Raw genomic sequence first — 19,426 nt, forward strand, 5'->3', positions numbered from 1 at the left:
TGCAAAAGTTGTCCCGCGGATCAGCTTTATAACCCTAGTACCCAGGCATGTGCATATGGCTACCAATGTCCCACCGATTCCGTTTGCCGTCTGGTGAAAAATAATGCGTTTGTTGGCGCACCTAATAGCTGTGGCCAGTTCATTCGATGCCTGGATGGTACGGGCACCGCTGCATCTTGTTCCACAGGTTACTATAACCAGTTAACAGGAAACTGTCAAACAACTAACCCTTGCAGCTCAACAAATACCGATACGGCGACTACACCTGCACCTAGTACAGCAGCTTGTGCTTCATATAATTCAACTCAAGGGGGAGTTCAGTACTTTTCGGATAATTCTACATGCTATGGTTATTATACCTGCTCGAGCGAAACAGGATCGGGCCTTTGGAGAAGTTGCGAATTTGCCACACATTTCAATGGGACTATCGAAAAGTGTGTCAGCCCTGCGAGTTGTTCTTGCACATTTAATCGTTGTGGAAATATTAACCTAAAATTTGTAACTAAAGCTTACTCAGATTGCAAAGAATATTACGTGTGCAATAATCAACAGCAAACTTCTACTACAGCTTCTGCATGCCCGAACGCAAATTTCCCATATTTTGATGAAATCAATGCAGGTTGCGTTGCAGTGAAACCTACCTATCCAATTTGTAATGCTACTGCTACTGCTAATGCTACTGCTACTGCATAAAAAAAAAAACTAAAAGAAAATTAACTGATATTGAATAAACAAGAAATGCTTTGTTGAAAATCTAATAATTAATTGATTAATTTGAAGGATATTTAAGAGTTAAATATGTACATTACACTGCAACACCAGAAAAATTTGCGGGTTTTCCGCGGGTTTAAATAATCTATTATATTTGAAGACGTCCACCGAAATATTTCGGAAAAATATTACAATGTACGTGAGCTGGACTGACTTGAAAATACATATCTCCGAAAATGGAGTTTTTTATGAATAAAATTAGTTTCTTAAAGAATTTTTTTAAAAAGGGTAATAAGAACTGAGAACTAGTGGCCAAATCTAGAACGGGGTCAACTATGAACTTTGGAAAAAAATTGTCTCTTCCGAACAAAAATATCGATATATCGACCCCTGTTTGCGATTTTATCGTAAGCGACAAACGGTAAATTTTACAGGAGAGTTTGTTTTTTTTTAATTCTCTGTTAAACAGTAATAAAATTTATTTGGATTTAAATGGACAACAACACATTATTGAATGCTAGCTTCCTAATGGGATTATTTATTTTTTGCATATCTTATTGTCTAAAGGTGAAATGGCGCTTACGATATTGCTCCTGAACATGCTGAGAGCGATAGTTTTTATGTTGTATAGTCTGGTTATTTATAAACGAAGTAGGGCGGGCACTTTAAGGAAAAAAACTGAATTTGAAGTCAACTATATATCTATCTATCTATCTTATATATATATAAAAATGTTGTGTTCGTATGTGACGGTGGTCAAAACTCGAGAACGGCTGAACCGATAGGAAATTTTTTTTTTTGTATTTTTCGGTATAATACCATAACCAATGATATCGCAAAAAATTTGAGGGTTGCCAGCTATTTGAAAATTTTTAAACCCAATTATATTGATCAAATAAATGAATTATTATAGAACGGGTATCAAACTAGAGAGGTTTAAGAAAGATAACTGCTGGAAATATTTTTGAGAAGGGGATATATTGCTATGCGGGTATCAAACTAAAGGGTTTTAAGAAGGCTTACAGTCGAAAATATTTTAAAGGAGGGTTGCCACCTGTTAAAAAATTTTGCGTAATTTAATTGATAAATTAAATAACTTATTATATAGGTATCAGATTAAAGAGGTTTAAGAAATATGACTATTGGAGATGTTTTTGAAGAGGGTTTCCACCTATTTAAAAATTTTAACTCAGTTAAGTTGATAAATAAATGCAATATTACAAATTGGGTATACAATTAAATAGGTTTCAGAAAGATTACTCTTGGAAATATTTTGGAGGAGGGTAGTCACTTATTTAAAAATTTTATCTCGGCTTAATGGATAAAATAGATGAAATATTGCAGTGTGGGTATCAATTTAAATAGGTTTCAGGAAGATAACTGTTGGAAATATTTTTTAGGAGGATTGTCGACTATTTGAAAATTTTAACTCAATTAAATTGATAAAATAAATGAAGTATTGCCATCTGGGTGTAGAAACTAAAGTTTTTCAAGAAGGCTTACAGCAGAAAATATGTTTGAGGAGGGTTACCACCTGGTTGAAAATCTAACTAAATTGAATTGATAAAATAAATGACACATTACAATAGAAATATGGCTGTAGGAAATATTTTTGAGGAGGTCTGTCACCTATTTGAAAATTTTAACTCAGTTAAATTGATAAAATAAGTGAAATATTGCAATGTCGGTAACAAGCTTTAGATTCTTATATATATAAATATATTTGAGGAGGGTTGCCACCTGTTTGAAAATTTAACTCAATTTGCATAATTGATCAAATAAATGTGTCATTAAAATATAGGTATTAAATTAAGGAGGTTTAAGAGGGATGACTGTTGGAAATATTTTTGAGGAGAGTTGCCACCTATTTGAAAATTTGATAAAAACAATAAACCAATGAAAAATTAGTCCTTTGTCAAATATGTTTGATTTATTATTATTTATTTATGGATATGTACAAACGTAAAGCGGAGATCTTACGGAAGATTTACAGGCTTCTACGCGTGGGCGATGCGGATTACCGTAGACGATGGAACGATGAGTTGTATGAGATTTACAACGAAATGTACATAGTGCACGGAATGAAATTGCAGCAGCTCCGCTGGCTTAGACATGTCGTTCCAATAGGAACCGAAGTTCCAGCTGTGAAAGAATTCAACTCGCAATCAGCTGGCGGTAGCAGAGAAATAGGGAGCCCCACTGCAATAGAGAGACCAAGTTGGCACAGAGAGAAACGACTGGCATTTGTCGAGCCTTAGGCGGTTAAAAAGCCAAAGTAGAAGAAGAATATGCAAATGATAAATGAAGGAGTTGCGGGACCTTCTTCTTAGATGCGCCAGAAGGAACTAGGAAAATGTTCCTTATTAGATGGATTCTGTCAATTTTATGACCCGATCATTTTTGTAACATTTTAGAAACATCGAAAGGAGAACTGATCGAAAGAAGGTTTCTTAATTTAAAAAATGTATTATAGGAATCACGATTGGCTCAGTGAATGAGATATTCTTGCCGGGAAGAATAAGGATGTCTATCAACTAAATAATAGTGGTATTGACAACAGTCGTTGCTTGAGCTGATCTGCTCTTTTACCAGACTGCCAGGCCACTTGCTCACTTTGGTGAATACCACTAATTTTATTCAATCCAGCATTCAACGTGATGAAATAGCATATACGTCGATAAACACAGTTGTGGAAAAAGACGATCCAACCGAACTTTTTAACTCGATTGATCTTCCAGGGAGACCGCCGCACATACTGAAATTGCAAATAGGTATTGCCACACCATCATGTTGGAAATATTACTCAACCAAAACTTTGCAACGGCACGCGACTCGCATTTAGGAAGTCGATGAAGAAAGTAGTGTAAGCATTAGCGCACACAAGGGGTGGGTTTTGGGGTTCAAGCCCCCCCTAAAGCTAATAACCTGAAATACAAACTGTATCCTAAAGCCAGCTCTCAAGAAAAATCACAAGAAATATTATTTATTATAACGCACTTTGCTTTTGCTGTAAATTTTCTTGAAGAAATAAGTAGCATTTTTTCTTGAGAGATGCAAATTGATTTAAGAAATTTTGATAGAGGAAAATTCCTATTCCATTTCTTGTGCGCCATTTTATATGAATTTTTCGTTTTTTTTTTTGAGAGCTCTTAAAAGTTTAACTGCGAATGAAACCTAAAAATATGCAATGCATACTCACTTACAGAGCCTAAAAGAGTTTACAACTGATATGTCCTTAACAAGGATTCGAATATTCAATTTGCCCACTTCGAATTCGTTCCACCAAAAATGCCTACATAACAAAAATTCAAGTTCATTTAATTTTCTCGGTATTCAAAATATAATATAAAAAATTAGGCAATCGTAAAAAATCACCATCTCATTCGAAAACCAGAAACCAGATATCGAGGAAAATGAACATTAAAACTCTTTTTTTTTTAATTTTTTTATTACTTTTGCAAGTTGAGCGCATCTTGTGTTTATAGAACTTTATACTAAACAAGTAATTTCAAATTACGGGAAGACCATTGAGGTAACATCTTTCCGATAAAAAAAAAAGAATTATTGAAATCGGTTCACGTGGTCCAAAGTTATGCGTTAGCATACTATTCCGACGAATTGATAACCTACCCCTTTTTCGAAGTCGGTTACAAATGTTTGAGTTTTTTGCTAATTTTATGTAAATAAATGCAATTTATGAAACTTCAAAAAGTTTATTTATTTATTACATACTGTACATAAAACTTGCATAAATGTACTTTAATGATCATTTTATCTGAAGCGAATTTTCAGAAGTATAAACTCCTCCCAAAATATATTCCTGGGTGCGCCCCTGAGTGTAAGTAAAGATTTTAACGTGGCCTTTCAAAGGTGAAGAATTCCCATGATTCCGACCGATACATCATTTCAATTTAAAAGATTGCAATTCACAATTCGATTGACATTCTGAATCACAATCAATAATGCTCTAGGTCGAACTTTGGAAAAGTATGGTTTAGATTTAGATGCGGATTGCTTCTCAGATGTTGCGTGTTCCTGTGTCGGCCAACCAGATGTCCTTGAACTGTATTTACCCTTTTTAGAAAATATTTGCTGCAAAATTGCAAACGTGGTCCAATTTTTACTAAAAGGAGTAATTAGGAAAGAAAATTGTTTATGAAAATTTACATAAAGTTTAGAATTCCGATTTTTGGAGTCTTTGTTGTAGTATTAGTCATAATTTAATTTAATAAGATGCCTCCCTGAGGAACCCTATAGACGGAGGAGAAAGTGAGGCAGGTCACTGAATTCTTTGGTCTTTGGTGGGAGGAGTCAAGGCCCATTATTTTTTTGTACCAGCCTCCAATTAAAATTTTTTTTAATATAATAGATTTTCTGAGGTATAGCTTAGATCAACTTGGATCGAATCGGAACTAAAACACAGACAAAAAATCTAATCGAAAGGCCTCGATTAGCGATCTTACATATGTACATGCACATGTATATGTAAAAGTTTTTAGTTGCTATTATTGCCTAAGTTTTTTAATAGGGTTGTTCATTTTTATCACCAAATATGGCAAGCAGTCAACGCAATCTTACATATGGATTCTTGATTACATAACAGTTATTTACTTCACATGAACAGGTAGTTATGCATATATTTGTCCATATGTAAGTATTTATACTTTAGATCACTTAAATATTTAGAATAATTCAGTTCATGAACTTACACATATTTACAAGTTGTAGATACATTTACACAGAACAATTTCTGAAGCATCCGTTCAGTCATTAATTGACTTGTAGACATATATCATATGTACATACGTGCACTCATATGCGACTTGATATCCGATTATTGTATATTTATATATATGCACATACATGCATACAGTTGTCCACAAAATAATAGGAGTTCTTTTGCTTGTTTATGGTTTATTATCTATCTATACTATTTATGTATATAAAGGGAAGTCCCTTTTTCTAATCTCGCGAACGGCTGGTCCGATTTTCATGAAATTATCACCACCATGTTTTAGGCAAAAAAAATTTACTTCTTTCCGGTAGGTGGACCAGGGATTGATCTATTCGAAAAAATCTTATTATGGTCCGATTTGCCTAAAATTTGGTACGTAGGTAGCGTTTTACCTAGATTTAGCATATATGATCCTTTTTTCCGAGAAGTGGACCGGGGACTGATCTATTCGAAAAAGTTTTATTTATCGTCCGATTTGCTTGAAATTTAGTACGTAGGTAGCGTTTTCCTAGGTTGACATAATAGCATCCATTTTTTCTTCTAATATGTTCTGTTTTGTTTGAAATTTGGCGCGTAGACAGCTTACTGCCTGAATTAACATAGAGGATGATTTTTTCTTATAGGTGGACCAGTGGATTGGAGGTGGAGGTGGATTGTTTTACAGTTCGAAATGTTTTAAGGCGCCGCAAAGCAACACCACAAAAACACGACCCCACAAGTACAGTGGAAATTGTGGACATTATGAAGAACACAGTTTTTTGAATCGCTGTATCTCAGAAGCGGTAATTCTTAGGAAGAAAAAGGGTATAACAGTTTTTATAGATAATTGCATAATCTACACTTTTGTCTCACCCTTCTTTGTGATAAACCTTACCATTTTGCTGAAAAATGCAAAAAAAAAAAACTTTATGTGACATTTGACCTTGAATAAATTTTTTTGCAGAAGTTTTGACATTTCATTTATACTGGTATATGCAACATATCAATTTTCAGCTTTATGCGTATTATTGTAACCTTGAATGTCAACTTGACCCGGCTGACAGTACAAGTTTCAATCATTACTTTGTTTTTTGAGATTTTTTTGGTTGAAGATGTTTCGCCTTTTTTCCATACAAGATGTATCAAGAATTTTGTTTAATATGGAAGACAGCGCCTGTAAAAAACATTGCAAAAAATCCTCGGGATCTTTTAGCAGCTTGACTTTTATACTTTCTTATACTACAACTTAATTTGCTACAAAACCGCATACTTTTTCTAAAGTTTCTGATTGAAAAGTTTGAAATTTTGGTGAAACTTTGCCGAACTTTTATAATTTTTGTACAAAGTTTGAAATGTTATTTTATGTGTGGTTTGTTGTATAACCAGCTCGATTAAACAAAATGATAAACATTAAATAAACACAATAAAAGTTTTCGAAACTGGTGAAAAGATCGAGCTCCTATTATTTCGTGGACAACTGTATGTATTACGGAACAAATGCTCATAAAGATTCAAGATTCAATCAACTGAAGGTTGTTTATTTCGTTGCTGTGTAACTAAGTCATGCGCATTCATGTGAAGTGAGTAAGTTTCAAAGACCTTCATCTTGCTTCTACATATGTCCCTCAGCACGCAAAACCTTATCAAGATTTGTGGCTTCTGTTGTGTAAGCACTTGCCGCCAAATGATTTCGAATTTCTCGGTATCAAAAATTAATAACTAATATCAGAGAAATGTATGTAACTACAGCTGATTTTTGACAAAGATAACGCCAGTCAGTTTTGCATATTTAAGAGCTTCCCACAGCAAAAGTTTACGGCAGTGCAGTCTTTCTTACGGCAAGCGTGTTAACCCACCTGCTGATCAAACGGAAACTTAAATATCAACAACTTATAGGACAGCATAATTTCTGGAACACCTGGTTTAAATACTGCTAAGTTATGTTGAGAAGTGAGTTCAAAAAATTTCCAGTCAGAACGCATTCGCACAATCACATTTCTAATACTTTTATATCCGTTTATTTTCATGTAGCAACCGCTTTAGTAATACTGGCCACCGCTGCAATTGCAGTAGTACAAGCGAATAGCAAAAGTTTGTCAGTAGAGGAGATTTGTAGTCAGTTGCCAGGCGGCACCTATATTTTACGGCCGAACTCATGCAACAATTGGGTCCAGTGTCCATCCTCAACCGCTGCACAGGACTACGAAGACGGTTTCTGTGCGTACGGTTTGTATTTTAACAAGGATACAAATCGATGTGAAACAATGAAGGATGTCATTTGTCCTTTCGAAAGCTCCCAAACACAAAGTGACACCAACCGTTGTGCTTCAAAGAAAGATGGTATTTTCTTGGCAGATCCAGACAGGTGCAATGGTTATATCTTCTGTGCCAAAGGCGAGGAAACGCGCTCTACTTGTCCCAAGGATTTGATATTCCACCCCACTAAATCTGCCTGTGTCTATCCTAGTGACTATGAATGTCCCAAGGCAGTAAGTGAAAATGTAACAGTCAGTCCGATTTGTCAATCAGTAGCAACAGGCACGATCTTCGCCGACATAACCGACTGTACGAAGTATCACCAATGTGTCGAAGGCGCCAAGCTGAAATCGTTACAGTGCGCTGAGGGTCAAGCCTTTAACCACACAACACTGCAGTGCGTAACACGCAGCGGCGCCGTTTGCCATCCTTTGGCTCCGCAACTGGAACCGGAAATCGATGTTTGTGGTACCAGCGTGCAGAATGCACGCGTCGGCTACATAGCTGACGAGGATTCATGCAGTGCTTATTACATTTGTACGAAACAAGCTGATGGAACACCCGATCGCAAGCCCACGCATCTCAAATGTCAGGATGGTTACTTCTTTGACAGTGGCACTTGGTCATGTCGCGACCGCTTGAATGTGAAGTGCTCTTTGGATCGCTGTGAATCCATGAGTAACAAATATGTTAATGTGGCTGGCGATTGTAGGGCCTATGCACGTTGCAGAAATGGTAAAACGGCTAGTAGGGGCGAATGCGAAGTTGGCTATTACTTCGATGAACGCACGCAAGGATGTACTCCTCAAAATATTAGCTACATCGCCTGTTCGGCCTAAGCAATGAAGTACATTTTATAAAAAAAAAAAAAAACTAACAAATATATGTACTATATATACATATGAATGTGTACGCTGTGAAAGGCGCACAAAGTCGTTGTACCAAAAAGTATTTAGTATTATATTTCCATATCTATGTATGTACGTATTTTTTACTATGAGCAAATATACTACCAAAGGATGGTAAATAGGGATGTTGATTTTTTCGCTTTTTACGATCCCGGAAAAAATATTTATCATTAAATACAAAAAAAAAAAATAAATATAGCCAACAGTGGTCAAGAAAAGGAGTTTCTATTATTGCCATCAGTGCAAATTGCAAATCCCGAAAATCCCGCGATTATTTTCTAAGATGCCCGGGATTTTCGGAACCTAAAATGTCCGGGCTCCCGGGATTAATATTCCTAATGGTAACGGAATTCGTCTCTATTGATAACATTTTACAGCATATTTTCATATCGTTAATTTAAAAGACTACCCGATGGATTAGCAGAATTGCTGCCCTCTTGTTTTGTTACGTCGGGGTATTTCCTAGTCAGATTTATAAAAGTGCAAGGCCACAGTGTTAGGTGGTAACGGAATGAGAAAATCTCAATTCTAAATGATAGCCAGGCGGTGCTCTAGGCTGTCTTAACATTTGACATCAAATCACCATTAGCCCTTGACTCAATGAGAAACTTAAGTCCATTGGTCAGCAATGGTACCAGGTCACAAGGGAATAGATGGAAATGCGGGATATAAGACAGCGAAGGATGGTTCCGTGCGCAGAAATGGAAAACATTTTACTACCATTCACCTGGTTGTGGCCATGGTTCAAATCGGAGCTCACAACGTCCAGATATTTATATCCACGTATCCTCTGGGTAGCAACCAAACACCCGTTTGTGAGCGAGCTAAAGTGAGAAGGCGTAAAACTTCGCATGCGCTGGGTTTGGGTCCCGCCACGTTAAAATCCCCGTCCAATGAAAATGACCAAACATCAATTCTCTTATAAAAAGTTCAGATTATCCTTAATTTCTTCATGATCTAATGATCGGTTTAAACCAAATTAGCATGAGACCACATGGGAGGTAACACCGTTCCTTAAAAAAAAAAAAAACAAAAAAAAAAAGAATTATATAAATCGGTTAACGTGGTCCAAAGTTATGCGATAAGATACATACAAATAATATTCCGCAGAATTGGTAACCTTTGCTTTTTGTGAAGTCGGGAAGGAGAATATGCGTACCCCTTTGGAAATAATTAAAACCATTTTGGCTAAGTGTCCCCGTTTGAGGCCCAGAAATTATGGCAGCCCTAGTCTAGTGAATCACTCCACCAAAAGTACATATCGCACGTTTAATAATATAGAGATGTAACTCAAAATTTACGTTTTTGGAGATTTCATTAACCAATTAATAAGGTTGATAAGAAGAATACTGTGAAACCCGCTTAAGTACCTAACCCGCTTGAGTAACCAACATTTTAGGACACCGTGAATTTTTTCATGTAATCTGAAGAAAATCCCTCTCTTAAGTGCCTCGCCGCTTATTTACCCAACCCGCCTAAGTATCTAAATTTTTCGTTCCCCATTTACCATTCTACTTATAATTTTCCCGTTTTAAGTGCTCTTTTAAAATTTCTTAAAATATTTACATATTTTGAAGTTCAGGGGCAGCGCTACACAATCGATATTAATTACCATCGTACATGCAAGTTTCAAGGGGCTAAAAATTAGCGTTGATTTTTTAGAATTTTCTGTCGCATGTGCTTCCATATAACGAATAAACACAATTTTTTATGTGAAGAAAACCACAGCACCTTCCCCCAAAAAAAATCTAAAAAATCAAAGGTAGCAAAAAAAACCGACTTGAACTCTCATATAAAAAAAAATATATATATCTATATATAACTCATGTTCCTCTGATCTGATCTTAACCAGATTAGTATGACACTACCTTTCCGATGGCAAAAGAATTATCATAATCGGTTGACTGGTCCAAAGTTATGCGGTAACATACATAAAAAAAAAAATAAATAAAAAAATATTCCGACGAACTGATAACCTCCCCCTTTTTTGGAAGTCGGTTAAAAATTTAAAGGAAAGAAAAACTTAAAAAAAAAACTTTCCGATCACTCCATGTTGGAATTATTTGAACTTTTCTGAGCTCTTAACTGGAGTTAAGCCTTTGGTGTACTGTATTTATGCACGTATACTTCATTAAATGTTCATTTTTTATTCAGGGATTTATTTAGGGAAGTAAACAAGACGTTGTAACTACAACAATAATTATGGTTCTCTTAAGTACCCAACGCGCCTAAGTACCTCAAAAGGCAGACATTTTTCGTCAGGTACTTAAACGGGTTTTACTGTATGTTGAGTCTAACAGATAACCAAATTTCCCACATATGGCGAAGATATGTGTATTTCCATACGTATTTTTGTATACCACAAAATTGAAATTTTAAAATACTTTGTTATATTGGGAGTTTCCATTGTAACGGGCGTGACACCTTTGTGCAAAATTCTTTAATTTTGAAGAAAACTATTAAAGTAACCATTGAAATATTATATGCTAAAAATACTGTCAGAAGTAAGGAATTAACTCATATGAACTACATTTTATAAATAAATCAGTACCGACCAGAAAATGCCAAAGAAGAGCGTAACGTGCGCGACGTTATAAAATTGATAAATTGCGTGTAATCCACTTTCACACGAAACTGTGTAAAACTTTTAAATAAACTGACTAAAAATGCCTTGGCATATTTAAATTTGGAATGTTTCCTATTATTTCCGCATTCAAAGAAAATACACTTCTTAATCCATTTAGATTTATTAACATTTTAAAGTGTAACGGGCGCGACACCTCGTTGTAACGGGTGCGACATGTCTATTTTTTTTTTTACATATTTCAACTATTCATTATATTTTTCATTACGATAATTCAATTTCAAGCCAAAATAGGAAAATATATATATGTTAAAACAAGTTAACACGTTAAAAGTAAGTACGTGGGTATGCTATTTATAAACGATCTTTCCTGATGTCAGCTTTAAGGATTGGTTAAATCAGCCAAATATAAATCATAATTCTAACTCAATATTTATGCTGATTGCATTAGGCATGATCAAATAATTAATTCTATTGTTTTAGAATATAAAAAATGTATAAAAAATTAATAATTAAAGAACAATTTCATAAAAATTATTTTCTTAGCTAAAATTTCTCAAGCGTAGATTTTGCTGTCCTACCAGCAAACAGACAGCCGTCAGATTCTTCATCCTTAATGAAGAAGTGCTTCTCTTGCAAATTTTTTATAGGAGCAATGTGGGCCCATCTCTGATCTAAAAATACTTGCTCAGCCGCGATGACTTCCATCGAATGGTAGAGAATTTTATACCGTTGAAGCTTTTCTCTTGAAGAAACTCAAAACACTCTTTTGGCGTTTTTAATACCACCTTCCGTGCTTTAACTGCTGTCCATAAAGTCCTTTTTACTACAGCCCCGATACCATCAACGGCACCTTTGCCATGACTGGTGGCAAAAAACGACCAAGTAATTTTGGCACCGAAGTCATCTACTGCAGAGCACACATTGTAAAGGTTGTAGCGATTTTTGAATTGGGCAGCACATCCATCAGAGAATATGTGAATAACACCAATATTTTTGTCGCGAGCCTTGATATCGCTGACAATGCTTCTGAGGAATTTCCACACGCAAGTTTTACTATGTGTAAGGTCGTCACTTAATATTGCATACGAAAAGGGTTTTATTTCATTATTAACTCTGACCCATACACAAGCTGTGAAAATGGTTGCTTGTCGGTGCCTCCAGTGTGCATTTTGTATTTCATCTTGATATACTATTTCGTAGTTTTCTGCAAAATCAATTTGCAGAACTGCTTCATTCGCCAATAATGTTTCCTTCGTTTCTCTGAAATGTTTACTTTGAGTAGTTTGAACTAGCCAGTGCGGTTTGAACTTTTTTAATTGGTTATCAAACAAAACCAAAAAGTCCTCCAAAGTACCATTTTGAGCAGTAAGTTGCATTCGGTTTTCTCGTTCTATCCAGCTCTTCCAGGAAATTTCCGCTTTGTGATCAAATTTTATCGGTAATAAATCTAATAAATTATAACACATTTTGCATCTATTTGTCAAGCAGAGTTCGCTCGACAGATTGCAACATATATTATCGAGGATGCTAAGAGGATTTGGTGGAAACGACGGAAAGATATTATTGATAGCTTGAACAAAAAAACAAAAATTTGCGTGATAAACGCATACACACATATTTTGTGGAGTTTCTCTTATTGGACGGACAAAACTTGGTCGCAAGGCAAAAAATTTTGACTTTCCAATCTGTGTACCAGGATATTCAGTTTCAAACATATTGAAACATTCGCTTATACTCATCAATAAATACCTCTTCTGAAACTTTTGTCGTATTCCAGTTGATGTATTTTTAACGCATACAAACTCCTTTTTCCCAGGACTTACTACGCTAATATCATCTCTTTGGAAGAACTCTTGAACTTTACAAATGGTTTCATTGGAAGATCCGGAACCACTTTTTAGTTCCGAATTAGATGAGAGAGTTCCACCAGCAAGCTCTTGTATTACCGCTATTCTCTTAGAAGGACTTTTAGGAAGGCTGCGTTTTACTATGGTGACAGCTTTTTTGAGGGATTTTTTGGACTTATAAGAACCAATTGGTGAAGTATTAGCGCAAGTTTTTCTTGTACTTTCTTCTAGCTTCCTTTTCCGCTCTCTCAACAACTTCTGACGCTCCCGATTGTGTTCTCGCCATTTCTTTAGTGCCTCAGCGTCCATTGACTCTTTCTTTGCTGCTCTTCTCTGTCTGTCCCGTATTTGCTCCATACGTAAATGCTCTTTATATTTTCCATAATTTTTCTTCAAATTGTAGCGATGTTTTTGCATTCTATTGGCAAACTCCATTTCCTAATCAATAATCACACATTAGCAAAAAAGTTATTAAAAATGTAACGGGCGCGACACGTACTAAAAAATTAATACAGAGAAAACGGTTTGACAAATTTGTTTGAAATTTTTCTCAATATAATCCCTAGCAGTTACTTGTTACGTATGCAAAGATTTATTCATGCAACGTTACTAATCCTTTTACCACAAAACTAAATCCTTTTTTTTGTAACGGGCGCGACACCAATTTTGCTTAAATTTAATTAATTACTGTGATTTATACTTACTTCGCAGAATCTTGAAAGTCATTCCCAAATAGAGAAAAAATATGTAAAATTTCACGTAGCTCAATTAAATATCCGTCAAAAATCGAAAACTTTGAAAAAAATACTATGCGACTATGATCACGATTTTAAAGTTTTTTAATATCATAGTGTTGTGAACTTTGGCAGGCGTTTACACCTCCATCACGATATCAAAATATAAAAAATTGGTAAATAACAATAAAGTAGACATGCGTGAACACAAATACCAGCCTTCGGACTGGAAGCAATGTAATTTATTCCTAAGCTCAATGGGGTCTGATTTCGTGGAAACTCCCATTATTAAACGTTCGATATGTACGTATATATGTATGTACAATAGTTAGATAGTTCGTGGTTTAAATAATTCCGCCACTTCCAAACTTAACAGTTTACAGTGGTGTGGGGATTTTCTAACTCTTCATCACTAATACAGACTCAGACACCACCGGTCAACTTCAAATATTAGGCGATTTTAAATTTATTAAGATAACATACAAGCTAGTTAGTTGATTTCAAAATTATCTCATTCACTTAAGTAACAAATTAAAATAATTATGGCGTCTTTGGCGTTCTTTTTCTAGGTATTAAAATATTTATCATGTATTAATGACCAGCGACATAAGCGATAATGCTGATAATAAAAAGATAACATAAAAAAAAATAAAAATGTTTGGCTTCTTAAGTGTTTGGCCGAGTTTGTCCTCAAATAGCATGAATAAACATATCATTACATTAATATAGAAAAGTATATTAAGGTAACGATATGTAAGTACGTCTGTTTGTTATCACACAAATGGATAGAAACAAATTTTACGCCGCATCCGAATGGCAGATGGTTTTTTTTTAGACATTTTTTAAAGAAGAAGTCATCTCAGAGGGCCGAACCTGGGCCCGGCCGAGTGGTAGTATGCACCAATCACTCGGCTATGGTAAGCGAAAGTAAACAACAAATATGAAGTTTAAATTTGATTGCAGGCTGATTTGCTTTCCATGCCGCTTTGATACTACATACATTAAAGTGTACTAAGTATTATATTTTATTATAAAAAAAAAACAAAAAATTGCCCAAAAAAACGAGAATAAATTGTTTTTAAGACTTATCCACTTATCAATGTTTTATTAAAAGCAAAATTTCTTAAGTTAAATGAATCACTCCCTCTGGAATATAAATAGGAGTAAATATAATGAATATATATTTTAAATCGCTGATATATGTCAGCTTATGGAGTAGTTAAATTTACCTACTTACACATGTACATTCGACTGCATCACTCCCCATACAAAAAAAACCGATACTATTTTTCCATTGGAATTATAAATTATATTTTAAGACGTTCATCAAACTATTTTGGAAAAATATTAAGATTTACGTGAGCTGGACCGATTTGAAAATACCTCTAAAAATGGAGTTTTTTATGAATAAAAATAGTTTCTTAAAGATTCTTACCTACTACATATGAAGTACATATACACATAAGTGCTAAATGCCCATTAAATTTCAAGTCAGAATATGGTGTGCTTAAAAAGTTATGACATAATTAATTGTGCTTCGCTTAAAAATTACATAAAAAATTCACTTGTTTTCATTATTATTATTTTTTTAATTTAAACACCTATAATTCAAAAGTTATGCAGCAAATTGATCCAGATTTTTTTTGAGGCTTCAAGTATACGTCAACGAATTATGTATATCCAAAAGCAACAAGCTTGATATAGTTTACAACAGTGAAAATAAAGCTAAATAACATCCCACAATGTTTCTGTTTGCAATTAAAATTTGTATTTGTCCTTTCATCTTTTCCTTTAAGCTATTTTGATAAAGAAATACAGCAATTTTCCATTTATGGTTTATGTAAATATCTTGATCAATGAAGTTTGTGGTTATGTAAATTCATGCAAAATATATTCCTCAGTTATTGCGATGTATTACATTTCCTTTAATTTTAATTTACCTAATACAAATTTGTGAATTCATCATACAATTAGTTTTCAATTTTAATTTGAGAAATAAGGTCAAATATGGAATATTCATTTTCTATGTGAAATACATTCACATTAGGTTTCACATTATGTGTTTTGGGATTTTAGTTTGGGGATTTTGATTTTGAGGATATTGAGGAAATGTGATTTCCGAAAGTTTTTCATTAAAAACGGCCTCAAATAAAATAAATGTTTAGAATTTTAAGATTCTGGTATACAAATAAATGAGGCGATAACCCGGTTTATTCGATTGTAAAAGTCCGGTTTAGTCGGTATTCGAAAAATCAAGATTTAAAACAAAACGGCTAAAAATATTTAAAAAAAAACGGATTGAATCAGTTTGGAAAAACCGCGCCAATCACGCTAATAAATATATAACTACATATTAATAAGAATATCGATAACTATGTCGATGAATATCATTCTGAAAATCCATAAAAATCCTTAATTAAAACGATAACTATAGATAAGAAAATCTATGACTATGTATAAGAATATATATAGACACTGACATACATACATATGCCAATGATATAATATGTTTAATGTCATTGACGAATAAATTTCCGACTACCAATACATATAATATACACGAAATAATTAAATACCATAAATAAATTTAAGAATAATATCTATATGTATCATAAACTATGGTTTACAATTTTGGCTGCACTTTTTATTTGTCTGTGCTATTTATTAGGGGTCTTCATAACAAGTGATAAACTGTTGATAAAATGATAAATTTGTCATTTTGATAAATGAACTGTCAAACTTTGTATGGAAAGATTTTTCAAAGTTTATCGCTTTATCAAACGATTTTGGAGGATAATTGTATAAATTTCAGCAAAATTCAACCCTGACAGGTCACTTTTCCTAGGAATACATATAAAGCAAATGAACACAAAGCGACGAGGTAAGAATGAAACGTAACTAGCCATATAAGTTAAATAATAAACAATTTTATGCAATTATTTACCAAGGTGCGTTCATGAAAGAATGCGGATAAACTGATAAATTTAAGAAATTTATCCCCTTATGACTTTACATGAAGACCCCTATTAACTTTTTATTCATCTTCATTGAGTGACACCCTACGACGTAGAGGCACACGCTGGAAAGTCTATCACCTCGCTTGTGCACAGCTGGCTTAGTTCATCGAAATAGTAGTTGCCAGGACAGGTACCATTACCAATCGCCACGCCATCTTGACATAGCGTATAGCCGTGGCAACCGTCATTCGTTTCGTTAACCAACTCGATTTTATCGCTAGCGAGGCCAACACAACGATTGAATTCGCAGACGATGCCGGTACGTGGCACACATTCGCCACCGTTTGCCTCATCAAAGAATCTTCCCGTGGGACAGGTGCCATGTTGTAACTCAATGCCAGAGACACTATCCAACGATGCCCGACAGTAGTAATAGCCATTGCAACTGCGCCGATCTGACACAAATATGTCCGTCTCGTTGCAATATTCCGTTGCTGGTGGCAAAGTTGTGGTGCTCATCGACTCAGCACACTCCACATGGGAAGCATAACCGCAGTCGCCGGCAGACGCATCATAGTAAAACCCGTCAGGGCATGTGCCATTCAATACTTCTCCCTTCCAGCACAGTTGGTATCCAACACAGTTTAGGGGATCCTTAATGAATACACCATCGGGGAGGATATTGCAATAACTATCCGGATTCATTTGCAGCGTACACGGATAGCCTTTGATGCAATCCGTAGTACCCGGATTGAAGTTATAGCCTGTGTCGCATTCGCCACGCGTTCCCACCCCGTTAGCATTGCAATAGTAGTAACCGTTGCACGCATAAGGATCGGCCGCAAAGCCGCTGACGCCATTCAATGCCGCACATGGGTTGCTCGATATACACTTTATGCTGTCGGCAGCCACACAAGAATATGTGTTGCGATTGTAAAAGAGATTATCTGCGCAACTGCCATTTAATGGTTGCCCATCGATGCACGTTATCCATTTGTTGCAAGCGCTAGGATCTTTGATGCGAGTGCCGTTGGAGAGCAAGGAGCAAATCTCGGTTGAATTGAAGGTGCAGTTCACGGCCACGAAAATCATGAATAACGGTAATAATGCTTTGTAGGCTAATTGAATTGAAAAGTGGAAGAAAAAAATAAGACTTTCAAGTTAGCTATTCAGGGATGCAAGCTGTTAGTTTGAAACTTACTCATTTTATTTTATTTTTTTTTGCAAATTTGAAAAGTCGATTTACAATGCTGCTCTTGAAATAATTATCTAATTGTTTTACTTTGGTAATTTCAAATTTCCGACTGATGTTTTATGGAACTGTGTTCAATGCTTTTAAATGCTGAACGACGTCTTTTCTTTCACGTACTAAGTTGTGGTGTTAGTCTTTATTTGCGTAGTATTACGAAATCAAAGCATTAATATTAAACAAACTAAATACTTAGATAATTATTAAAAATAAATATTGTTCAAAAAGTTCAAGCGATTTGAGGGCTTTAAATCACAGGCACCTCTAAAAGACTTTTGCATTAGGTCATAATTCCATTTCGGTTCGATTGAGCTGATTCGCGCGCATTGCGTACTCGTAATCATCATTATAGCTACTAGAGGGCTGCGTAAATGGTTTTGAAAGGGCAATTAAAACATTTGGTAATTTTGCTATACTTCACTTCACTTCCTCAGAGCTTTCCAAAAAGATTTCTGTAATAAAACATCAAGCGCTACTGCATGTACTGTCTAGTGCAACTACTGTACAGTAATACAGCGAGTGCAATAAAATTCTATGTATGCATAATTGCAGTATATAAATATCTATGTTACCTAAAATTAGCAATAACTTACCCCAATTATTCTTAACTTTGAATTATTTGATAGAGAAAAGCTTATTTATAAGATAATATACGTACATGTGCAAATCCTAAAAACAGGTGACCTTGTGTCATTTAGCTTTATTTTCATTGTTGTAAACTAAGTATATCAAGAGGGTTGCTTTTAGATATAATTCATAGACGTATACTTGAAGCCTTAAATTTTTAATCAATATGTTGAATAAATTTTGAGTTATAGATGTTTTAGTTCAAAAAAATATTTAAAACAACTGAATTTTTTATGTAGCTTTTAAGACCCGAAAAATTAATTGTGTCAACTTTTGAAGCACACCATATACTGGTTTGAAATGAATTTTATGTGCAATTAGTCCTTGTTGTAGTTGGTAACTAAAGAGTGCTTTAAAAAATAAGTAAATGGCAAGTACCGAAAAGTGTGTAACTCTATTTTTCACAATTTTCAAAATTTTCGACTTATCGCGTATAGTTTCTGAAGCATTTAATTTAAAAAAAAAAGCTTTATAAGTATGTTTTTTGTATTCTACAAACAATTACAAATAATTTGATACCTTAGCAAGAGGTGCGCTTTCAGAATAAACCAACGTTTAAAGATAATATATTCTGCACTTTTGAGCGTATTTTTATTCCAGAAACATCTTAATTGAAAGCACATTTGGAAAAAACTTCGAGACGATCTAAATCTTTTTGTAGCTACTAGTCCTTAAAACATTACATATACCTGTAAAATGCTTCGAAAAAATGTTCTCTAGAAGTGTGTAAAAACCCTGATTTACTACTTTTATTGATGCTTCTTCTTGTAGTCAGAATATTTCGGGCGTGTTATTAAATAAACTTTTTTCGACAAAGGTTCTGATAGTTGCTCTTA

General features: G+C 34.6%; 3 protein-coding genes across 3 annotated transcripts in view; 2 read left to right on the plus strand and 1 right to left on the minus strand.

Moving 5' to 3' along the window:
- Positions 1–19,426, plus strand: part of LOC118739186 (anoctamin-5) — a 366,850-nt gene that overhangs the window by 53,960 nt on the left and 293,464 nt on the right. The window lies entirely within an intron of this gene.
- LOC118739176 (peritrophin-44-like) lies at positions 7,085–8,520 on the plus strand. Its single transcript, XM_036470362.1, has 2 exons — positions 7,085–7,375; positions 7,457–8,520. Exons 1-2 carry the CDS (start codon positions 7,366–7,368, stop codon positions 8,518–8,520), a joined length of 1,074 nt encoding a protein of 357 aa, XP_036326255.1. The 5' UTR covers positions 7,085–7,365.
- Positions 16,817–17,806, minus strand: LOC118739721 (peritrophin-48-like). The gene has a single exon (XM_036471233.1). The coding sequence runs from the start codon at positions 17,804–17,806 to the stop codon at positions 16,817–16,819; it is 990 nt and encodes a 329-aa protein (XP_036327126.1).

This window comes from Rhagoletis pomonella, unplaced genomic scaffold (genome assembly GCF_013731165.1).
Source record: "Rhagoletis pomonella isolate Grant_MI unplaced genomic scaffold, Rhpom_1.0 Rhpom_scaffold_00005, whole genome shotgun sequence".
Lineage (NCBI taxonomy): Eukaryota > Metazoa > Arthropoda > Insecta > Diptera > Tephritidae > Rhagoletis > Rhagoletis pomonella.